General features: G+C 53.9%; 3 protein-coding genes across 3 annotated transcripts; all 3 read left to right on the top strand.

The window, feature by feature from the left end:
* The first annotated feature begins 5402 nt into the window (after nucleotides 1-5402).
* On the top strand, nucleotides 5403-6770 carry LOC115338544 (E3 ubiquitin-protein ligase Topors-like). The gene is made up of 2 exons (XM_030007159.1): nucleotides 5403-5432; nucleotides 5591-6770. The coding sequence occupies exon 2, from the start codon at nucleotides 5679-5681 to the stop codon at nucleotides 6681-6683; it is 1005 nt and encodes a 334-aa protein (XP_029863019.1). The 5' UTR covers nucleotides 5403-5432; nucleotides 5591-5678; the 3' UTR covers nucleotides 6684-6770.
* A 3941-nt stretch (nucleotides 6771-10711) lies between these two features.
* On the top strand, nucleotides 10712-12079 carry LOC115338543 (E3 ubiquitin-protein ligase Topors-like). Its single transcript, XM_030007158.1, has 2 exons — nucleotides 10712-10741; nucleotides 10900-12079. Exon 2 carries the CDS (start codon nucleotides 10988-10990, stop codon nucleotides 11990-11992), a length of 1005 nt encoding a protein of 334 aa, XP_029863018.1. The 5' UTR covers nucleotides 10712-10741; nucleotides 10900-10987; the 3' UTR covers nucleotides 11993-12079.
* A 3939-nt stretch (nucleotides 12080-16018) lies between these two features.
* Nucleotides 16019-18731, top strand: LOC115338540 (E3 ubiquitin-protein ligase Topors-like). The gene is made up of 3 exons (XM_030007154.1): nucleotides 16019-16048; nucleotides 16208-17102; nucleotides 18690-18731. The coding sequence occupies exons 2-3, from the start codon at nucleotides 16296-16298 to the stop codon at nucleotides 18729-18731; spliced, it is 849 nt and encodes a 282-aa protein (XP_029863014.1). The 5' UTR covers nucleotides 16019-16048; nucleotides 16208-16295.
* Nucleotides 18732-23619: the final 4888 nt, after the last annotated feature.

Raw genomic sequence — 23619 nt, 5'->3', positions numbered from 1 at the left:
AGGGCCAGGAACTTCCGACTGTGAGGATATAATCGCCCAGGGATTTTGTCCCCAGGGCAACCAGCTCGAGCTCTCTAAATTTGTGCACCATAGATAGAATACATTACGCTTTTTCTTCTGAAGGCCTCGATTAGGGATTCTGCTTTGGGGAACCTAGGGTCGAGCCTGAGGGAAGAAGCAGCACCCGAGGGTGAGCGTGTGTGTGCGAGGAGTCGAAAGGGGCACCCCTCGGCTCACTGGAGGGGCCCGCTGCCCTCGCAGGGACTCCGGTCCTAGCCGGTAAAGTCTCGGCTGGTGCGCCTGCGACTCCTTGATTGGTGTGTGAACGCTGGGGCGGCAGCTTCTCCCTTAACAAGAGGTCCACCCCGGGCCACAAGGGCAAGCCACCCGAAGCCGTGGTTCACAAGACAACACGCAGCCCCTCTTATCCCCCAGGGGCCACTGGGGTGGACCTCTCTCACCACACCAGGATCCGCAAAGGAGGACTGCAACAGCACATGGCGCGTGGCCTGCTGCAAAGACACAACCTGCCCGGCAAACGCATCCTCTCGCGCACGCTCGCCGTCCTGGAAGGCTTACCTAAATGCTCCGCCCCACCCCCAGGGGCCCCACTGTCCCGTGGGGACCCTGAGCACAGCTCCAGGAGCAAGAGATACGCTAACAGCTGCTGTACAAACGCAGGGAGCTGCAACCGTGGCTGAGCTGGAGGTCTGGGCCTCAGTACTGGAGTCTGCCTGCGGTGTGGGCAGAACTTTTCCAGAGGCAGCAGCATCTCCTCGATCCCGTGCTGCCCTGGCTGCGCCAGGAGCTGGAGGCAATATCTGGGGCACGGTGGTGGGAGGCAAAGAGCGCGGAGAGCAGCATCCTGCACGCTCTATGCATCTACGGTCCGGATGCGGAGGTCATGGTCCAGATGCTGCGGCCTGTCCTTGAGGAACATACGGCATCCCTGGTCCATGGCACCATCAATACCATTGAGTGTCAGTGCAGCGAGGAGGCCCGGAGGCTGCTGTGCCCCCATGCTGCCGGGGAGGAAGGCAACAGCCCTGCGGCCGGCTCCAGCTCCTCCAGCTCCAGCTCCTCCAGCCCCAGCTCCTCCAGCCCCAGCTGCACCGGCTCCCAGGAGGGGACTCCCACCGCTCAGCCGAGCTCCTCCAGCAGCCCGTCAGGGGCAGAGCAGGAGCAGCCCCGGGAGGAGCCGGGGCAGGAGGCGGCGGCAGGTCCCTCTGCCCAGGGCTGCGGCCGCAGCCCCTCCGCTCCCGGCCGGGGCAGGGGCCGCTCGCCCGGGGGGCCCCGGCGCCCCGCAAAGAGGAGGGCCCCCGGCCCCCAGGACTCTCCCCGGCCCCGCAAGAGGCCGCCTCGCCGGCGGCACTAGCAGGGCCCCGGCAACAGTTTCGTCACGGCAAAGGAAATAAATGCCGATTTCCCTGGCACTCGGGGTCTCTGGGTGCTGCTTTCTGCCCCTTCTCCCAGGGCCGTCCGTGGCCCCCCACGCCCCTCCATCGGCCAAGGGCGCCCAGAGCCCCAGGGCCATGTCGGCATGGGAAATCCTGCTCCCGCAGGAAATCCTGCTGCAGCCACTGAAATGGAAGAGGTTCTGACAAAGCCCGAAAAGGAGGAGAAAAGGGAGAAAGGGAGGAGCAAAGGGAGGAGCCCAGAAGCGGCGACCAGCCCCGGAGAGTCCAGCGGCAGGGGCCTTGGCCCTCACGGCGGCCACCCGTCTCAGCGGGAGAGCCGTCAGCAGCGGGTGGCAGGGCCTTTGCGAAGGGGAACGTGCCAAATAAAGGCTGCTGGCGCCTGTGCCCAGCCGGAGTGACCGTGCTGCTCTCCGCACTGGCTTTCTCTGCGGCCAAGGGGACAGGAGGGGCCCTGCAGCCCCCTGGTCGGAGGGGTTTTTGGGCAGAGGGGCGGGCGCGACTGGTCCTGCCAGCCAGTCGCGACAGGCCACGCGACTGGACGAGCGGTGTCCTTGCCAGGGCGCGGGGCACGGGGGCTGCAGAGCACAGCTTCTCTGCATCCGAACACCGCTTTGTGAGGGATAGGCAGAGCTCCAGGTCCACGCTGGCCAAAGAAAACCCCATCGCCTGCGCAACTTGCTGGAGTACCACGACAGTCGTGGTGTTGCACTGATGTGCTGTCAATGTATTTTTTCAGGGCCCCAGCTTTACTCTGGGGTGATTTCATTGCCAAGGCTGCCTTTGTCTCCAAAGGCCGTAATCAAAATACTTTTTTGCTCAGTGCGGACGGACTGTCTCCAGCTACGTTATTCATTATACATTCAAACCTTCTATTTCTATGCAGAGGAATCGCTGTTTTACTTCGCGTATATGTCTGTGTTGCAGATGTAAACCTGGACCAAATGTCATTGTTTCCCAGACGTCAAACTCAGGATGAACCTGTCCAAAGTTAAAATTTAGGCAAGACGGAATTTTTGCTTGCTGGAGTCTCTCTTCACTGTGGAAGTGCTGATTCTCAACACACTTGCCCCCCTCCGCCCCCCCCCGAAGCGTTTGGAAATAAAGCTGATTTTGCAAATACAAAGCGATTCTGTGATTATCTGCATATATTCTGCACTCACACCCGTGTAAAACCACCGTGAATTTACTAAAGCCTGTGAAATCACTTTGGGTTTGTAATGATATAATCAAAGGAAATTTAGCTTTGATAACTATATTAGTTCTTTTTTCCCTATCGACTATAATGAAAATGGGGTAGTGTTTAATAAGAGTTTGCTCCCTTTCCTCTACAGATCTACTCCACTCTTACATACAGAGGCATTTTGCCAGTCTGAGGGCTTAACAGTTTGCTTTCAAATGACGTTTCGATTGTTTTCGATATTTAACGTTGCAGTGTTGATACACTTAATACGGACCTATCAACAGATTGTTAAAGCATGTCCCAATACCATTTTCACTCCCCCAAGGAAAGTAAATTTCACAAAAGGCAAGCTTGTAATGGGTGGCTAAAAGAAATTGCCTTGTGATCATTTTATGAGGGTGACACATGAAGAAACGTTGACTGCTCTGCACATCTCCCAGGCTACGCTGGGTAGTCGCCACATCTTCTAGGACAAGATTCGTCTGGTACGAATGTGAGTGTTACTGCATACACGAATCAGACTTTCATGACACCTGTGTGTTCTGAAAGCATTTCCTTTCTCTAGATGAACTATGATTTTTAAACTGGAGGGGAGTTTTGCAGAAATCCTGACTGTGGTATTCTTTTTAGTGCCACGGGAAGATTCGGTATTTGAAAAAAAGTCACAGATGCACTCTGGTAGCACTAAGCCAGCAAACTAACTTAATTTGAGGTAGAAACCCCTGATAAGAAACAATCTGGAGTTTCCAAACAAGCATTCCTGAGGAGGGGAAGTGCAGAGGGAGGTGCTGATCTCTTCTCCCTGGTATCCAGTGGTAGGACTCGTGGGAGTGGTTCAAAGCTGCGCCAGGAGAGGTTTAGACTGGACATCAGGAAGCCTTTCTTTACTAGAGAGGGGGCTCAAACACTGGAACAGCCTTCCTAGAGAGGTGGTCGATGCTTCCTGCCCGTCACTGTTGAAGAGGCATTTGGACAATGCCCCTCATAACATGCTTTAACCTGGTCAGCCCTGAAGTGGTCAGGCAGTTGGCCTAGATGATTGTTCTAGGTCCCATTCCAACTGGAATAGTTCCGTTCCGTTTTGTTCTGTTCTGTTCTGTTCTGTTCTGTTCTACTCTATTCTACTCTGTTCTGTTCTGTTCTGCTCTAGTCTGTTGCAACATGTACATTGTGGAGCTCTCTCCAAGCACAGTACCTTCAGTGAACAACCGGGAAATTGAGAAATTTAAATATATTCTTTTGTTTCTGAGTTAAAAAACCAACATAGGAAACACTTTTTAAAATCACTTACATCTCAGTTTCAATTCCACCGTCTTTATCATTACTGGCTGCTTTTAGGATGAAGAGTTAAGGCATCACTTTGTATTGCAGGCAAATTATTAATCCCACCCCTGCTTTTGTGAAATTTGTGGTATCAAATGTGTTAGTGTTTCGAAATGGCTTCTGTGTTTTTTCATATAACAAATGAAACCTATAGGGAATCCTAACAGAGATTATTTATTATCTACTGGCTGATTGACTGATTGGGCAATATGACCTGTTTCCTCATGGCTTCCTCACAAGAGAAGGCCTTGTTTCCGTTCACTGAACAAAAGCAAGGTGGAAAGGATTGGGGCCTTAGATATTTTCCATGGACTTGATGAATCCTGGTAATTTACTTCCAAAGAAACACCTAGCAGAATTGCCACTCTTCATTTTAGTTAGTGGGGACACAACTACACAGCTTGGTAAGAAAGGGTACTGACGTAGCAGTCGTGTAGTCGCATGCCGTTTACGTAGAAAGCTGATTTTGCATTTAACAGTGCTGCTGCTGAAAGGCAGCTTCAGACAAACTTTGTCACATGTGACAGCTAACCGTATGTTTTGTAGGGAGGCTGTAGTAAACAGTATGAAATAGTAAAATATTGCCTTCCACGTGAGACAGAGAGACACTTCCTAACTACCTCCCACACCAAAGGATTTTGTTCATCAAACCAGCCCTTGTGTTTCTGTAACGAGTGAAGGAGAAACTATTTAAATGCCTCATATTTTGACATTCCAGTTGGTATATTATTTAGCTTTTTCCTTTTCTTTTCTTCTTTTTGTTTTCTTGACATGATAAAGCGCCATTACAAAAGGAAAACAAATCCATGTGGAAAAATCCTTGCATTTCTGAAAAGAAACTTTGGATAGGGTATCAAACTATTTTGACTCTCAAGGTCCGACTTGTTAATTGCTGGTTTTTTTCCTAAGATACAAACAGTTTTTTCACAGTATGCATTACATTGATGTCTCGGAGGCGTTTCGTAATCGATCAGTTTGTTGTGTCCTCTGCTGTCACTTCTAAGTTTAGATTCCTCAACTTAGAGCAGAAATTTTTCTATGAATTATTCTACAGGTTGGTCTACTCAGTCCATTTTCTATTCCCCTGGTCCTCAAAGCCATGCAATTCTTCCGGTACTTTATTCCAAAACTGTCTTTGAGAGGGTGGACGGTCCATTGTGACATCACCGTGTGGCGGAGGGTGACATCACCTGGCGGTGGACTGTGACGTCAGCGAGCGATGGACTGCGACCTCGCGTCCCTCGCTGCTTATCTTCGGGCGCCGGCAGAGCCTGGGCCAGTCTGGCTCGTGCCTGGACTCCTGCCGAGCGTGCCTGCGAGGTCTGGAGGGTCGAGCGAGGCTTCTCCTGGTGCTGGGTGGTGCTTTGGGGGCTGCCTTGGGGGCTGCCGTCGGCAGCTCTCGCTGCCCGTCCCGGAGCCATCCCCTGTGTTTCCCCGGCCCTGCCAGGTTCAGGCGTGTCCTGGTTTCGGTTGGTGGCCGGGCACCGCGGGGCAAGCTTGCAGCAGCGGAGGTGAGCTGTGCGGGGAAGCGTCCCCCCCGGGGTGGCCGTGGGGCGGGCGATGGGGCTCGGGGAGCCGGGAGGGTGTCCTTCTCGAGGGGCCTGGGCATTCCTTCCTCCCCTCCTCTCCCCGGGACAGCGAGCGACCGTGGCCTCTCTCCCTTTCACAGCGCGCGACACCCTTTGGCAGTGCCGGCGCCAGCGAGGGGGAGCAGGTCCTCATCCTCAGCTCTCCCCAACCTGCTGCGGAGCACGAGCATGGCCACGGAGACGGAGTGGAGCTGCCCCATCTGCGGCGATGCTCGAGATGACGTCTCTTACGCGATGCCCTGTCGCCACCAGTTCTGCCTGGGCTGCATCCTGCGTTGGACAGAGGTGAAACCAGAGTGCCCACTCTGCAGAAGACCAGTAGAGAATGTCAGGTTTTCTGTGCTGGGCGAAGACGACTATCTACAGTGTGTTGTCGCACACCCCGAAGAGTCGCCAGATGCCAGCAGGCAGGCGGGCAGCGCTCCCGGTCCCCTGCCCGAAAACAGCCCCCATCACCCTGCGGCGTCCCCTCCGTCATCTCCGCAGTGGATACTGTCCCCGGCTGAGCCGGGGGCTGCAGAGCCGGAGGACGTGGGTGGCCTCCTGCCTGTGGTCTGGGCGTATCTTTTCCAAAGACGACAGCACCTCCTCGATCCCGTGCTGCCCTGGCTGCGCCAGGAGCTGGAGGCAATATATGGGGCACGGTGGTGGGAGGCAAAGACTGCAGAGAACAGCATCCTGCATACCCTGTGCATCCACGGTCCGGATGAAGAGGTCATGCTCCAGATGCTGGAGCCTCTCCTTGGGCACTATACAACATTAGTGGTCTATGGCATCATGGGTATCATTGAGGGTCAGTGCAGCGAGGAGGCCTGGAGGCTGCTGTGCCCCCATGCTGCCGGGGAGGAAGGCAACAGCCCTGCGGCCGGCTCCAGCTCCTCCAGCTCCAGCTCCTCCAGCCCCAGCTGCACCGGCTCCCAGGAGGGGACTCCCACCGCTCAGCCGAGCTCCTCCAGCAGCCCGTCAGGGGCAGAGCAGGAGCAGCCCCGGGAGGAGCCGGGGCAGGAGGCGGCGGCAGGTCCCTCTGCCCAGGGCTGCGGCCGCAGCCCCTCCGCTCCCGGCCGGGGCAGGGGCCGCTCGCCCGGGGGGCCCCGGCGCCCCGCAAAGAGGAGGGCCCCCGGCCCCCAGGACTCTCCCCGGCCCCGCAAGAGGCCGCCTCGCCGGCGGCACTAGCAGGGCCCCGGCAACAGTTTCGTCACGGCAAAGGAAATAAATGCCGATTTCCCTGGCACTCGGGGTCTCTGGGTGCTGCTTTCTGCCCCTTCTCCCAGGGCCGTCCGTGGCCCCCCACGCCCCTCCATCGGCCAAGGGCGCCCAGAGCCCCAGGGCCATGTCGGCATGGGAAATCCTGCTCCCGCAGGAAATCCTGCTGCAGCCACTGAAATGGAAGAGGTTCTGACAAAGCCCGAAAAGGAGGAGAAAAGGGAGAAAGGGAGGAGCAAAGGGAGGAGCCCAGAAGCGGCGACCAGCCCCGGAGAGTCCAGCGGCAGGGGCCTTGGCCCTCACGGCGGCCGCCCGTCTCAGCGGGAGAGCCGTCAGCAGCGGGTGGCAGGGCCTTTGCGAAGGGGAACGTGCCAAATAAAGGCTGCTGGCGCCTGTGCCCAGCCGGAGTGACCGTGCTGCTCTCCGCACTGGCTTTCTCTGCGGCCAAGGGGACAGGAGGGGCCCTGCAGCCCCCTGGTCGGAGGGGTTTTTGGGCAGAGGGGCGGGCGCGACTGGTCCTGCCAGCCAGTCGCGACAGGCCACGCGACTGGACGAGCGGTGTCCTTGCCAGGGCGCGGGGCACGGGGGCTGCAGAGCACAGCTTCTCTGCATCCGAACACCAGCTTTGTGAGGGATAGGCAGAGCTCCAGGTCCACGCTGGCCAAAGAAAACCCCATCGCCTGCGCAACTTGCTGGAGTACCACGACAGTCGTGGTGTTGCACTGATGTGCTGTCAATGTATTTTTTCAGGGCCCCAGCTTTACTCTGGGGTGATTTCATTGCCAAGGCTGCCTTTGTCTCCAAAGGCCGTAATCAAAATACTTTTTTGCTCAGTGCGGACGGACTGTCTCCAGCTACGTTATTCATTATACATTCAAACCTTCTATTTCTATGCAGAGGAATCGCTGTTTTACTTCGCGTATATGTCTGTGTTGCAGATGTAAACCTGGACCAAATGTCATTGTTTCCCAGACGTCAAACTCAGGATGAACCTGTCCAAAGTTAAAATTTAGGCAAGACGGAATTTTTGCTTGCTGGAGTCTCTCTTCACTGTGGAAGTGCTGATTCTCAACACACTTGCCCCCCTCCGCCCCCCCCCGAAGCGTTTGGAAATAAAGCTGATTTTGCAAATACAAAGCGATTCTGTGATTATCTGCATATATTCTGCACTCACACCCGTGTAAAACCACCGTGAATTTACTAAAGCCTGTGAAATCACTTTGGGTTTGTAATGATATAATCAAAGGAAATTTAGCTTTGATAACTATATTAGTTCTTTTTTCCCTATCGACTATAATGAAAATGGGGTAGTGTTTAATAAGAGTTTGCTCCCTTTCCTCTACAGATCTACTCCACTCTTACATACAGAGGCATTTTGCCAGTCTGAGGGCTTAACAGTTTGCTTTCAAATGACGTTTCGATTGTTTTCGATATTTAACGTTGCAGTGTTGATACACTTAATACGGACCTATCAACAGATTGTTAAAGCATGTCCCAATACCATTTTCACTCCCCCAAGGAAAGTAAATTTCACAAAAGGCAAGCTTGTAATGGGTGGCTAAAAGAAATTGCCTTGTGATCATTTTATGAGGGTGACACATGAAGAAACGTTGACTGCTCTGCACATCTCCCAGGCTACGCTGGGTAGTCGCCACATCTTCTAGGACAAGATTCGTCTGGTACGAATGTGAGTGTTACTGCATACACGAATCAGACTTTCATGACACCTGTGTGTTCTGAAAGCATTTCCTTTCTCTAGATGAACTATGATTTTTAAACTGGAGGGGAGTTTTGCAGAAATCCTGACTGTGGTATTCTTTTTAGTGCCACGGGAAGATTCGGTATTTGAAAAAAAGTCACAGATGCACTCTGGTAGCACTAAGCCAGCAAACTAACTTAATTTGAGGTAGAAACCCCTGATAAGAAACAATCTGGAGTTTCCAAACAAGCATTCCTGAGGAGGGGAAGTGCAGAGGGAGGTGCTGATCTCTTCTCCCTGGTATCCAGTGGTAGGACTCGTGGGAGTGGTTCAAAGCTGCGCCAGGAGAGGTTTAGACTGGACATCAGGAAGCCTTTCTTTACTAGAGAGGGGGCTCAAACACTGGAACAGCCTTCCTAGAGAGGTGGTCGATGCTTCCTGCCCGTCACTGTTGAAGAGGCATTTGGACAATGCCCCTCATAACATGCTTTAACCTGGTCAGCCCTGAAGTGGTCAGGCAGTTGGCCTAGATGATTGTTCTAGGTCCCATTCCAACTGGAATAGTTCCGTTCCGTTTTGTTCTGTTCTGTTCTGTTCTGTTCTGTTCTACTCTATTCTACTCTGTTCTGTTCTGTTCTGCTCTAGTCTGTTGCAACATGTACATTGTGGAGCTCTCTCCAAGCACAGTACCTTCAGTGAACAACCGGGAAATTGAGAAATTTAAATATATTCTTTTGTTTCTGAGTTAAAAAACCAACATAGGAAACACTTTTTAAAATCACTTACATCTCAGTTTCAATTCCACCGTCTTTATCATTACTGGCTGCTTTTAGGATGAAGAGTTAAGGCATCACTTTGTATTGCAGGCAAATTATTAATCCCACCCCTGCTTTTGTGAAATTTGTGGTATCAAATGTGTTAGTGTTTCGAAATGGCTTCTGTGTTTTTTCATATAACAAATGAAACCTATAGGGAATCCTAACAGAGATTATTTATTATCTACTGGCTGATTGACTGATTGGGCAATATGACCTGTTTCCTCATGGCTTCCTCACAAGAGAAGGCCTTGTTTCCGTTCACTGAACAAAAGCAAGGTGGAAAGGATTGGGGCCTTAGATATTTTCCATGGACTTGATGAATCCTGGTAATTTACTTCCAAAGAAACACCTAGCAGAATTGCCACTCTTCATTTTAGTTAGTGGGGACACAACTACACAGCTTGGTAAGAAAGGGTACTGACGTAGCAGTCGTGTAGTCGCATGCCGTTTACGTAGAAAGCTGATTTTGCATTTAACAGTGCTGCTGCTGAAAGGCAGCTTCAGACAAACTTTGTCACATGTGACAGCTAACCGTATGTTTTGTAGGGAGGCTGTAGTAAACAGTATGAAATAGTAAAATATTGCCTTCCACGTGAGACAGAGAGACACTTCCTAACTACCTCCCACACCAAAGGATTTTGTTCATCAAACCAGCCCTTGTGTTTCTGTAACGAGTGAAGGAGAAACTATTTAAATGCCTCATATTTTGACATTCCAGTTGGTATATTATTTAGCTTTTTCCTTTTCTTTTCTTCTTTTTGTTTTCTTGACATGATAAAGCGCCATTACAAAAGGAAAACAAATCCATGTGGAAAAATCCTTGCATTTCTGAAAAGAAACTTTGGATAGGGTATCAAAGTATTTTGACTCTCAAGGTCCGACTTGTTAATTGCTGGGTTTTTTCCTAAGATACAAACAGTTTTTTCACAGTATGCATTACATTGATGTCTCGGAGGCGTTTCGTAATCGATCAGTTTGTTGTGTCCTCTGCTGTCACTTCTAAGTTTAGATTCCTCAACTTAGAGCAGAAATTTTTCTATGAATTATTCTACAGGTTGGTCTACTCAGTCCATTTTCTATTCCCCTGGTCCTCAAAGCCATGCAATTCTTCCGGTACTTTATTCCAAAACTGTCTTTGAGAGGGTGGACGGTCCATTGTGACATCACCGTGTGGCGGAGGGTGACATCACCTGGCGGTGGACTGTGACGTCAGCGAGCGATGGACTGCGACCTCGCGTCCCTCGCTGCTTATCTTCGGGCGCCGGCAGAGCCTGGGCCAGTCTGGCTCGTGCCTGGACTCCTGCCGAGCGTGCCTGCGAGGTCTGGAGGGTCGAGCGAGGCTTCTCCTGGTGCTGGGTGGTGCTTTGGGGGCTGCCTTGGGGGCTGCCGTCGGCAGCTCTCGCTGCCCGTCCCGGAGCCATCCCCTGTGTTTCCCCGGCCCTGCCAGGTTCAGGCGTGTCCTGGTTTCGGTTGGTGGCCGGGCACCGCGGGGCAAGCTTGCAGCAGCGGAGGTGAGCTGTGCGGGGAAGCGTCCCCCCCGGGGTGGCCGTGGGGCGGGCGATGGGGCTCGGGGAGCCGGGAGGGTGTCCTTCTCGAGGGGCCTGGGCATTCCTTCCTCCCCTCCTCTCCCCGGGACAGCGAGCGACCGTGGCCTCTCTCCCTTTCACAGCGCGCGACACCCTTTGGCAGTGCCGGCGCCAGCGAGGGGGAGCAGGTCCTCATCCTCAGCTCTCCCCAACCTGCTGCGGAGCACGAGCATGGCCACGGAGACGGAGTGGAGCTGCCCCATCTGCGGCGATGCTCGAGATGACGTCTCTTACGCGATGCCCTGTCGCCACCAGTTCTGCCTGGGCTGCATCCTGCGTTGGACAGAGGTGAAACCAGAGTGCCCACTCTGCAGAAGACCAGTAGAGAATGTCAGGTTTTCTGTGCTGGGCGAAGACGACTATCTACAGTGTGTTGTCGCACACCCCGAAGAGTCGCCAGATGCCAGCAGGCAGGCGGGCAGCGCTCCCGGTCCCCTGCCCGAAAACAGCCCCCATCACCCTGCGGCGTCCCCTCCGTCATCTCCGCAGTGGATACTGTCCCCGGCTGAGCCGGGGGCTGCAGAGCCGGAGGACGTGGGTGGCCTCCTGCCTGTGGTCTGGGCGTATCTTTTCCAAAGACGACAGCACCTCCTCGATCCCGTGCTGCCCTGGCTGCGCCAGGAGCTGGAGGCAATATATGGGGCACGGTGGTGGGAGGCAAAGACTGCAGAGAACAGCATCCTGCATACCCTGTGCATCCACGGTCCGGATGAAGAGGTCATGCTCCAGATGCTGGAGCCTCTCCTTGGGCACTATACAACATTAGTGGTCTATGGCATCATGGGTATCATTGAGGGTCAGTGCAGCGAGGAGGCCTGGAGGCTGCTGTGCCCCCATGCTGCCGGGGAGGAAGGCAACAGCCCTGCGGCCGGCTCCAGCTCCTCCAGCTCCAGCTCCTCCAGCCCCAGCTGCACCGGCTCCCAGGAGGGGACTCCCACCGCTCAGCCGAGCTCCTCCAGCAGCCCGTCAGGGGCAGAGCAGGAGCAGCCCCGGGAGGAGCCGGGGCAGGAGGCGGCGGCAGGTCCCTCTGCCCAGGGCTGCGGCCGCAGCCCCTCCGCTCCCGGCCGGGGCAGGGGCCGCTCGCCCGGGGGGCCCCGGCGCCCCGCAAAGAGGAGGGCCCCCGGCCCCCAGGACTCTCCCCGGCCCCGCAAGAGGCCGCCTCGCCGGCGGCACTAGCAGGGCCCCGGCAACAGTTTCGTCACGGCAAAGGAAATAAATGCCGATTTCCCTGGCACTCGGGGTCTCTGGGTGCTGCTTTCTGCCCCTTCTCCCAGGGCCGTCCGTGGCCCCCCACGCCCCTCCATCGGCCAAGGGCGCCCAGAGCCCCAGGGCCATGTCGGCATGGGAAATCCTGCTCCCGCAGGAAATCCTGCTGCAGCCACTGAAATGGAAGAGGTTCTGACAAAGCCCGAAAAGGAGGAGAAAAGGGAGAAAGGGAGGAGCAAAGGGAGGAGCCCAGAAGCGGCGACCAGCCCCGGAGAGTCCAGCGGCAGGGGCCTTGGCCCTCACGGCGGCCGCCCGTCTCAGCGGGAGAGCCGTCAGCAGCGGGTGGCAGGGCCTTTGCGAAGGGGAACGTGCCAAATAAAGGCTGCTGGCGCCTGTGCCCAGCCGGAGTGACCGTGCTGCTCTCCGCACTGGCTTTCTCTGCGGCCAAGGGGACAGGAGGGGCCCTGCAGCCCCCTGGTCGGAGGGGTTTTTGGGCAGAGGGGCGGGCGCGACTGGTCCTGCCAGCCAGTCGCGACAGGCCACGCGACTGGACGAGCGGTGTCCTTGCCAGGGCGCGGGGCACGGGGGCTGCAGAGCACAGCTTCTCTGCATCCGAACACCGCTTTGTGAGGGATAGGCAGAGCTCCAGGTCCACGCTGGCCAAAGAAAACCCCATCGCCTGCGCAACTTGCTGGAGTACCACGACAGTCGTGGTGTTGCACTGATGTGCTGTCAATGTATTTTTTCAGGGCCCCAGCTTTACTCTGGGGTGATTTCATTGCCAAGGCTGCCTTTGTCTCCAAAGGCCGTAATCAAAATACTTTTTTGCTCAGTGCGGACGGACTGTCTCCAGCTACGTTATTCATTATACATTCAAACCTTCTATTTCTATGCAGAGGAATCGCTGTTTTACTTCGCGTATATGTCTGTGTTGCAGATGTAAACCTGGACCAAATGTCATTGTTTCCCAGACGTCAAACTCAGGATGAACCTGTCCAAAGTTAAAATTTAGGCAAGACGGAATTTTTGCTTGCTGGAGTCTCTCTTCACTGTGGAAGTGCTGATTCTCAACACACTTGCCCCCCTCCGCCCCCCCCCGAAGCGTTTGGAAATAAAGCTGATTTTGCAAATACAAAGCGATTCTGTGATTATCTGCATATATTCTGCACTCACACCCGTGTAAAACCACCGTGAATTTACTAAAGCCTGTGAAATCACTTTGGGTTTGTAATGATATAATCAAAGGAAATTTAGCTTTGATAACTATATTAGTTCTTTTTTCCCTATCGACTATAATGAAAATGGGGTAGTGTTTAATAAGAGTTTGCTCCCTTTCCTCTACAGATCTACTCCACTCTTACATACAGAGGCATTTTGCCAGTCTGAGGGCTTAACAGTTTGCTTTCAAATGACGTTTCGATTGTTTTCGATATTTAACGTTGCAGTGTTGATACACTTAATACGGACCTATCAACAGATTGTTAAAGCATGTCCCAATACCATTTTCACTCCCCCAAGGAAAGTAAATTTCACAAAAGGCAAGCTTGTAATGGGTGGCTAAAAGAAATTGCCTTGTGATCATTTTATGAGGGTGACACATGAAGAAACGTTGACTGCTCTGCACATCTCCCAGGCTACGCTGGGTAGTCGCCACATCTTCTAGGACAAGATTCGTCTGGTACGAATGTGAGTGTTACTGCATACACGAATCAGACTTTCATGACACCTGTGTGTTCTGAAAGCATTTCCTTTCTCTAGATGAACTATGATTTTTAAACTGGAGGGGAGTTTTGCAGAAATCCTGACTGTGGTATTCTTTTTAGTGCCACGGGAAGATTCGGTATTTGAAAAAAAGTCACAGATGCACTCTGGTAGCACTAAGCCAGCAAACTAACTTAATTTGAGGTAGAAACCCCTGATAAGAAACAATCTGGAGTTTCCAAACAAGCATTCCTGAGGAGGGGAAGTGCAGAGGGAGGTGCTGATCTCTTCTCCCTGGTATCCAGTGGTAGGACTCGTGGGAGTGGTTCAAAGCTGCGCCAGGAGAGGTTTAGACTGGACATCAGGAAGCCTTTCTTTACTAGAGAGGGGGCTCAAACACTGGAACAGCCTTCCTAGAGAGGTGGTCGATGCTTCCTGCCCGTCACTGTTGAAGAGGCATTTGGACAATGCCCCTCATAACATGCTTTAACCTGGTCAGCCCTGAAGTGGTCAGGCAGTTGGCCTAGATGATTGTTCTAGGTCCCATTCCAACTGGAATAGTTCCGTTCCGTTTGTTCTGTTCTGTTCTGTTCTGTTCTGTTCTACTCTATTCTACTCTGTTCTGTTCTGTTCTGCTCTAGTCTGTTGCAACATGTACATTGTGGAGCTCTCTCCAAGCACAGTACCTTCAGTGAACAACCGGGAAATTGAGAAATTTAAATATATTCTTTTGTTTCTGAGTTAAAAAACCAACATAGGAAACACTTTTTAAAATCACTTACATCTCAGTTTCAATTCCACCGTCTTTATCATTACTGGCTGCTTTTAGGATGAAGAGTTAAGGCATCACTTTGTATTGCAGGCAAATTATTAATCCCACCCCTGCTTTTGTGAAATTTGTGGTATCAAATGTGTTAGTGTTTCGAAATGGCTTCTGTGTTTTTTCATATAACAAATGAAACCTATAGGGAATCCTAACAGAGATTATTTATTATCTACTGGCTGATTGACTGATTGGGCAATATGACCTGTTTCCTCATGGCTTCCTCACAAGAGAAGGCCTTGTTTCCGTTCACTGAACAAAAGCAAGGTGGAAAGGATTGGGGCCTTAGATATTTTCCATGGACTTGATGAATCCTGGTAATTTACTTCCAAAGAAACACCTAGCAGAATTGCCACTCTTCATTTTAGTTAGTGGGGACACAACTACACAGCTTGGTAAGAAAGGGTACTGACGTAGCAGTCGTGTAGTCGCATGCCGTTTACGTAGAAAGCTGATTTTGCATTTAACAGTGCTGCTGCTGAAAGGCAGCTTCAGACAAACTTTGTCACATGTGACAGCTAACCGTATGTTTTGTAGGGAGGCTGTAGTAAACAGTATGAAATAGTAAAATATTGCCTTCCACGTGAGACAGAGAGACACTTCCTAACTACCTCCCACACCAAAGGATTTTGTTCATCAAACCAGCCCTTGTGTTTCTGTAACGAGTGAAGGAGAAACTATTTAAATGCCTCATATTTTGACATTCCAGTTGGTATATTATTTAGCTTTTTCCTTTTCTTTTCTTCTTTTTGTTTTCTTGACATGATAAAGCGCCATTACAAAAGGAAAACAAATCCATGTGGAAAAATCCTTGCATTTCTGAAAAGAAACTTTGGATAGGGTATCAAACTATTTTGACTCTCAAGGTCCGACTTGTTAATTGCTGGTTTTTTTCCTAAGATACAAACAGTTTTTTCACAGTATGCATTACATTGATGTCTCGGAGGCGTTTCGTAATCGATCAGTTTGTTGTGTCCTCTGCTGTCACTTCTAAGTTTAGATTCCTCAACTTAGAGCAGAAATTTTTCTATGAATTATTCTACAGGTTGGTCTACTCAGTCCATTTTCTATTCCCCTGGTCCTCAAAGCCATGCAATTCTTCCGGTACTTTATTCCAAAACTGTCTTTGAGAGGGTGGACGGTCCATTGTGACATCACCGTGTGGCGGAGGGTGACATCACCTGGCGGTGGACTGTGACGTCAGCGAGCGATGGACTGCGACCTCGCGTCCCTCGCTGCTTATCTTCGGGCGCCGGCAGAGCCTGGGCCAGTCTGGCTCGTGCCTGGACTCCTGCCGAGCGTGCCTGCGAGGTCTGGAGGGTCGAGCGAGGCTTCTCCTGGTGCTGGGTGGTGCTTTGGGGGCTGCCTTGGGGGCTGCCGTCGGCAGCTCTCGCTGCCCGTCCCGGAGCCATCCCCTGTGTTTCCCCGGCCCTGCCAGGTTCAGGCGTGTCCTGGTTTCGGTTGGTGGCCGGGCACCGCGGGGCAAGCTTGCAGCAGCGGAGGTGAGCTGTGCGGGGGAAGCGTCCCCCCCGGGGTGGCCGTGGGGCGGGCGATGGGGCTCGGGGAGCCGGGAGGGTGTCCTTCTCGAGGGGCCTGGGCATTCCTTCCTCCCCTCCTCTCCCCGGGACAGCGAGCGACCGTGGCCTCTCTCCCTTTCACAGCGCGCGACACCCTTTGGCAGTGCCGGCGCCAGCGAGGGGGAGCAGGTCCTCATCCTCAGCTCTCCCCAACCTGCTGCGGAGCACGAGCATGGCCACGGAGACGGAGTGGAGCTGCCCCATCTGCGGCGATGCTCGAGATGACGTCTCTTACGCGATGCCCTGTCGCCACCAGTTCTGCCTGGGCTGCATCCTGCGTTGGACAGAGGTGAAACCAGAGTGCCCACTCTGCAGAAGACCAGTAGAGAATGTCAGGTTTTCTGTGCTGGGCGAAGACGACTATCTACAGTGTGTTGTCGCACACCCCGAAGAGTCGCCAGATGCCAGCAGGCAGGCGGGCAGCGCTCCCGGTCCCCTGCCCGAAAACAGCCCCCATCACCCTGCGGCGTCCCCTCCGTCATCTCCGCAGTGGATACTGTCCCCGGCTGAGCCGGGGGCTGCAGAGCCGGAGGACGTGGGTGGCCTCCTGCCTGTGGTCTGGGCGTATCTTTTCCAAAGACGACAGCACCTCCTCGATCCCGTGCTGCCCTGGCTGCGCCAGGAGCTGGAGGCAATATATGGGGCACGGTGGTGGGAGGCAAAGACTGCAGAGAACAGCATCCTGCATACCCTGTGCATCCACGGTCCGGATGAAGAGGTCATGCTCCAGATGCTGGAGCCTCTCCTTGGGCACTATACAACATTAGTGGTCTATGGCATCATGGGTATCATTGAGGGTCAGTGCAGCGAGGAGGCCTGGAGGCTGCTGTGCCCCCATGCTGCCGGGGAGGAAGGCAACAGCCCTGCGGCCGGCTCCAGCTCCTCAGCTCCAGCTCTCCAGCCCCAGCTCCTCCAGCCCCAGCTGCACCGGCTCCCAGGAGGGGACTCCCACCGCTCAGCCGAGCTCCTCCAGCAGCCCGTCAGGGGCAGAGCAGGAGCAGCCCCGGGAGGAGCCGGGGCAGGAGGCGGCGGCAGGTCCCTCTGCCCCAGGGCTGCGGCCGCAGCCCCTCCGCTCCCGGCCGGGGCAGGGGCCGCTCGCCCGGGGGGCCCCGGCGCCCCGCAAAGAGGAGGGCCCCCGGCCCCCAGGACTCTCCCCGGCCCCGCAAGAGGCCGCCTCGCCGGCGGCACTAGCAGGGCCCCGGCAACAGTTTCGTCACGGCAAAGGAAATAAATGCCGATTTCCCTGGCACTCGGGGTCTCTGGGTGCTGCTTTCTGCCCCTTCTCCCAGGGCCGTCCGTGGCCCCCCACGCCCCTCCATCGGCCAAGGGCGCCCAGAGCCCCAGGGCCATGTCGGCATGGGAAATCCTGCTCCCGCAGGAAATCCTGCTGCAGCCACTGAAATGGAAGAGGTTCTGACAAAGCCCGAAAAGGAGGAGAAAAGGGAGAAAGGGAGGAGCAAAGGGAGGAGCCCAGAAGCGGCGACCAGCCCCGGAGAGTCCAGCGGCAGGGGCCTTGGCCCTCACGGCGGCCGCCCGTCTCAGCGGGAGAGCCGTCAGCAGCGGGTGGCAGGGCCTTTGCGAAGGGGAACGTGCCAAATAAAGGCTGCTGGCGCCTGTGCCCAGCCGGAGTGACCGTGCTGCTCTCCGCACTGGCTTTCTCTGCGGCCAAGGGGACAGGAGGGGCCCTGCAGCCCCCTGGTCGGAGGGGTTTTTGGGCAGAGGGGCGGGCGCGACTGGTCCTGCCAGCCAGTCGCGACAGGCCACGCGACTGGACGAGCGGTGTCCTTGCCAGGGCGCGGGGCACGGGGGCTGCAGAGCACAGCTTCTCTGCATCCGAACACCGCTTTGTGAGGGATAGGCAGAGCTCCAGGTCCACGCTGGCCAAAGAAAACCCCATCGCCTGCGCAACTTGCTGGAGTACCACGACAGTCGTGGTGTTGCACTGATGTGCTGTCAATGTATTTTTTCAGGGCCCCAGCTTTACTCTGGGGTGATTTCATTGCCAAGGCTGCCTTTGTCTCCAAAGGCCGTAATCAAAATACTTTTTTGCTCAGTGCGGACGGACTGTCTCCAGCTACGTTATTCATTATACATTCAAACCTTCTATTTCTATGCAGAGGAATCGCTGTTTTACTTCGCGTATATGTCTGTGTTGCAGATGTAAACCTGGACCAAATGTCATTGTTTCCCAGACGTCAAACTCAGGATGAACCTGTCCAAAGTTAAAATTTAGGCAAGACGGAATTTTTGCTTGCTGGAGTCTCTCTTCACTGTGGAAGTGCTGATTCTCAACACACTTGCCCCCCTCCGCCCCCCCCCCGAAGCGTTTGGAAATAAAGCTGATTTTGCAAATACAAAGCGATTCTGTGATTATCTGCATATATTCTGCACTCACACCCGTGTAAAACCACCGTGAATTTACTAAAGCCTGTGAAATCACTTTGGGTTTGTAATGATATAATCAAAGGAAATTTAGCTTTGATAACTATATTAGTTCTTTTTTCCCTATCGACTATAATGAAAATGGGGTAGTGTTTAATAAGAGTTTGCTCCCTTTCCTCTACAGATCTACTCCACTCTTACATACAGAGGCATTTTGCCAGTCTGAGGGCTTAACAGTTTGCTTTCAATGACGTTTCGATTGTTTTCGATATTTAACGTTGCAGTGTTGATACACTTAATACGGACCTATCAACAGATTGTTTAAAGCATGTCCCAATACCATTTTCACTCCCCCAAGGAAAGTAAATTTCACAAAAGGCAAGCTTGTAATGGGTGGCTAAAAGAAATTGCCTTGTGATCATTTTATGAGGGTGACACATGAAGAAACGTTGACTGCTCTGCACATCTCCCAGGCTACGCTGGGTAGTCGCCACATCTTCTAGGACAAGATTCGTCTGGTACGAATGTGAGTGTTACTGCATACACGAATCAGACTTTCATGACACCTGTGTGTTCTGAAAGCATTTCCTTTCTCTAGATGAACTATGATTTTTAACTGGAGGGGAGTTTTGCAGAAATCCTGACTGTGGTATTCTTTTTAGTGCCACGGGAAGATTCGGTATTTGAAAAAAAGTCACAGATGCACTCTGGTAGCACTAAGCCAGCAAACTAACTTAATTTGAGGTAGAAACCCCTGATAAGAAACAATCTGGAGTTTCCAAACAAGCATTCCTGAGGAGGGGAAGTGCAGAGGGAGGTGCTGATCTCTTCTCCCTGGTATCCAGTGGTAGGACTCGTGGGAGTGGTTCAAAGCTGCGCCAGGAGAGGTTTAGACTGGACATCAGGAAGCCTTTCTTTACTAGAGAGGGGGCTCAAACACTGGAACAGCCTTCCTAGAGAGGTGGTCGATGCTTCCTGCCCGTCACTGTTGAAGAGGCATTTGGACAATGCCCCTCATAACATGCTTTAACCTGGTCAGCCCTGAAGTGGTCAGGCAGTTGGCCTAGATGATTGTTCTAGGTCCCATTCCAACTGGAATAGTTCCGTTCCGTTTCTGTTTCTGTTCTGTTCTGTTCTACTCTATTCTACTCTGTTCTGTTCTGTTCTGCTCTAGTCTGTTGCAACATGTACATTGTGGAGCTCTCTCCAAGCACAGTACCTTCAGTGAACAACCGGGAAATTGAGAAATTTTAAATATATTCTTTTGTTTCTGAGTTAAAAAACCAACATAGGAAACACTTTTTAAAATCACTTACATCTCAGTTTCAATTCCACCGTCTTTATCATTACTGGCTGCTTTTTAGGATGAAGAGTTAAGGCATCACTTTGTATTGCAGGCAAATTATTAATCCCACCCCTGCTTTTGTGAAATTTGTGGTATCAAATGTGTTAGTGTTTCGAAATGGCTTCTGTGTTTTTTCATATAACAAATGAAACCTATAGGGAATCCTAACAGAGATTATTTATTATCTACTGGCTGATTGACTGATTGGGCAATATGACCTGTTTCCTCATGGCTTCCTCACAAGAGAAGGCCTTGTTTCCGTTCACTGAACAAAAGCAAGGTGGAAAGGATTGGGGCCCTTAGATATTTTCCATGGACTTGATGAATCCTGGTAATTTACTTCCAAAGAAACACCTAGCAGAATTGCCACTCTTCATTTTAGTTAGTGGGGACACAACTACACAGCTTGGTAAGAAAGGGTACTGACGTAGCAGTCGTGTAGTCGCATGCCGTTTACGTAGAAAGCTGATTTTGCATTTAACAGTGCTGCTGCTGAAAGGCAGCTTCAGACAAAACTTTGTCACATGTGACAGCTAACCGTATGTTTTGTAGGGAGGCTGTAGTAAACAGTATGAAATAGTAAAATATTGCCTTCCACGTGAGACAGAGAGACACTTCCTAACTACCTCCCACACCAAAGGATTTTGTTCATCAAACCAGCCCTTGTGTTTCTGTAACGAGTGAAGGAGAAACTATTTAAATGCCTCATATTTTGACATTCCAGTTGGTATATTATTTAGCTTTTTCCTTTTCTTTTCTTCTTTTTGTTTTCTTGACATGATAAAGCGCCATTACAAAGGAAAACAAATCCATGTGGAAAAATCCTTGCATTTCTGAAAAGAAACTTTGGATAGGGTATCAAACTATTTTGACTCTCAAGGTCCGACTTGTTAATTGCTGGTTTTTTTTCCTAAGATACAAACAGTTTTTTCACAGTATGCATTACATTGATGTCTCGGAGGCGTTTCGTAATCGATCAGTTTGTTGTGTCCTCTGCTGTCACTTCTAAGTTTAGATTCCTCAACTTAGAGCAGAAATTTTTCTATGAATTATTCTACAGGTTGGTCTACTCAGTCCATTTTCTATTCCCCTGGTCCTCAAAGCCATGCAATTCTTCCGGTACTTTATTCCAAAACTGTCTTTGAGAGGGTGGACGGTCCATTGTGACATCACCGTGTGGCGGAGGGTGACATCACCTGGCGGTGGACTGTGACGTCAGCGAGCGATGGACTGCGACCTCGCGTCCCTCGCTGCTTATCTTCGGGCGCCGGCAGAGCCTGGGCCAGTCTGGCTCGTGCCTGGACTCCTGCCGAGCGTGCCTGCGAGGTCTGGAGGGTCGAGCGAGGCTTCTCCTGGTGCTGGGTGGTGCTTTGGGGGCTGCCTTGGGGGCTGCCGTCGGCAGCTCTCGCTGCCCGTCCCGGAGCCATCCCCTGTGTTTCCCCGGCCCTGCCAGGTTCAGGCGTTTGTCCTGGTTTCGGTTGGTGGCCGGGCACCGCGGGGCAAGCTTGCAGCAGCGGAGGTGAGCTGTGCGGGGAAGCGTCCCCCCCGGGGTGGCCGTGGGGCGGGCGATGGGGCTCGGGGAGCCGGGAGGGTGTCCTTCTCGAGGGGCCTGGGCATTCCTTCCTCCCCTCCTCTCCCCGGGACAGCGAGGCGACCGTGGCCTCTCTCCCTTTCACAGCGCGCGACACCCTTTGGCAGTGCCGGCGCCAGCGAGGGGGAGCAGGTCCTCATCCTCAGCTCTCCCCAACCTGCTGCGGAGCACGAGCATGGCCACGGAGACGGAGTGGAGCTGCCCCATCTGCGGCGATGCTCGAGATGACGTCTCTTACGCGATGCCCTGTCGCCACCAGTTCTGCCTGGGCTGCATCCTGCGTTGGACAGAGGTGAAACCAGAGTGCCCACTCTGCAGAAGACCAGTAGAGAATGTCAGGTTTTCTGTGCTGGGCGAAGACGACTATCTACAGTGTGTTGTCGCACACCCCGAAGAGTCGCCAGATGCCAGCAGGCAGGCGGGCAGCGCTCCCGGTCCCCTGCCCGAAAACAGCCCCCATCACCCCTGCGGCGTCCCCTCCGTCATCTCCGCAGTGGATACTGTCCCCGGCTGAGCCGGGGGCTGCAGAGCCGGAGGACGTGGGTGGCCTCCTGCCTGTGGTCTGGGCGTATCTTTTCCAAAGACGACAGCACCTCCTCGATCCCGTGCTGCCCTGGCTGCGCCAGGAGCTGGAGGCAATATATGGGGCACGGTGGTGGGAGGCAAAGACTGCAGAGAACAGCATCCTGCATACCCTGTGCATCCACGGTCCGGATGAAAGAGGTCATGCTCCAGATGCTGGAGCCTCTCCTGGGCACTATACAACATTAGTGGTCTATGGCATCATGGGTATCATTGAGGGTCAGTGCAGCGAGGAGGCCTGGAGGCTGCTGTGCCCCCATGCTGCCGGGAGGAAGGCAACAGCCCTGCGGCCGGCTCCAGCTCCTCCAGCTCCAGCTCCTCCAGCCCCAGCTCCTCCAGCCCCAGCTGCACCGGCTCCCAGGAGGGGACTCCCACCGCTCAGCCGAGCTCCTCCAGCAGCCCGTCAGGGGCAGAGCATAGGAGCAGCCCCGGGAGGAGCCGGGGCAGGAGGCGGCGGGCAGGTCCCTCTGCCCAGGGATGCGGCCGCAGCCCCTCCGCTCCCGGCCGGGGCAGGGGCCGCTCGCCCGGGGGGGCCCCGGCGCCCCGCAAAGAGGAGGGCCCCCGGGCCCCAGGACTCTCCCCGGCCCCGCAAGAGGCCGCCTCGCCGGCGGCACTAGCAGGGCCCCGGCAACAGTTTCGTCACGGCAAAGGAAATAAATGCCGATTTCCCTGGCACTCGGGGTCTCTGGGTGCTGCTCTTCTGCCCCTTCTCCCAGGGCCGTCCGTGGCCCCCCACGCCCCCTCCATCGGCCAGGGCGCCCAGAGCCCCAGGGCCATGTCGGCATGGGAAATCCTGCTCCGCAGGAAATCCTGCTGCAGCCACTGAATATGGAAGAGGTTCTGACAAAGCCCGAAAAGGAGAGAAAAAGGAGGAAAGGGAGGAGCAAAGGGGAGACCCAGAAGCGGCGACCAGCCCCGGAGAGTCCAGCGGCAGGGGCCTTGGCCCTCACGGCGGCCGCCCGTCTCATCGGAGAGCCGTCAGCACGGGTGGCAGGCCTTTGCAAGGGGAACGGGCCAAATAAAGGCTGCTGGCGCCTGTGCCCAGCCGGAGTGACCGTGCTGCTCTCCGCACGGGCTTCTCTGCGCGGCCAAGGGGGCAGAGGGGGGCCCTGCAGCCCCCTGGTCGGAGGGGTTTTTGGGCAGAGGGGCGGGCGCGACTGGTCCGCCAGCCGTCGCACAGGCCACGCGACTGGACGGACGGTTGTCCTTGCCAGGGCGCGGGGCACGGGGGCTGCAAGCACAGCTTCTCTGCATCAAACACCGCTTTGTGAGGGATAGGCAGAGCTCCAGGTCCACGCTGGCCAAAGAAAACCCCATCGCCTGCGCAACTTGCTGGAGTACCACGACAGTCGTGGTGTTGCACTGTAGTGCTGTCAGGTATTTTTTCAGGGCCCCAGCTTTCTCTGGGGTGATTTCATTGCCAAGGCTGCCTTTGTCTCCAAAGGCCGTAATCAAATACTTTTTTGCTCAGTGCGGACGGACTGTCTCCAGCTACGTTATTCATTATACATTCAAACCTTCTATTTCTATGCAGAGGAATCGCTGTTTTACTTCGCGTATATGTCTGTGTGGCAGATGTAAACCTGGACCAAATGT

Source organism: Aquila chrysaetos, unplaced genomic scaffold, assembly GCF_900496995.4.
Source record: "Aquila chrysaetos chrysaetos unplaced genomic scaffold, bAquChr1.4, whole genome shotgun sequence".
Classification (NCBI taxonomy): domain Eukaryota; kingdom Metazoa; phylum Chordata; class Aves; order Accipitriformes; family Accipitridae; genus Aquila; species Aquila chrysaetos.
The sequence above is the reverse complement of the archived record's forward strand: the minus strand, read 5'-3'. Positions and strand labels throughout refer to the sequence as shown.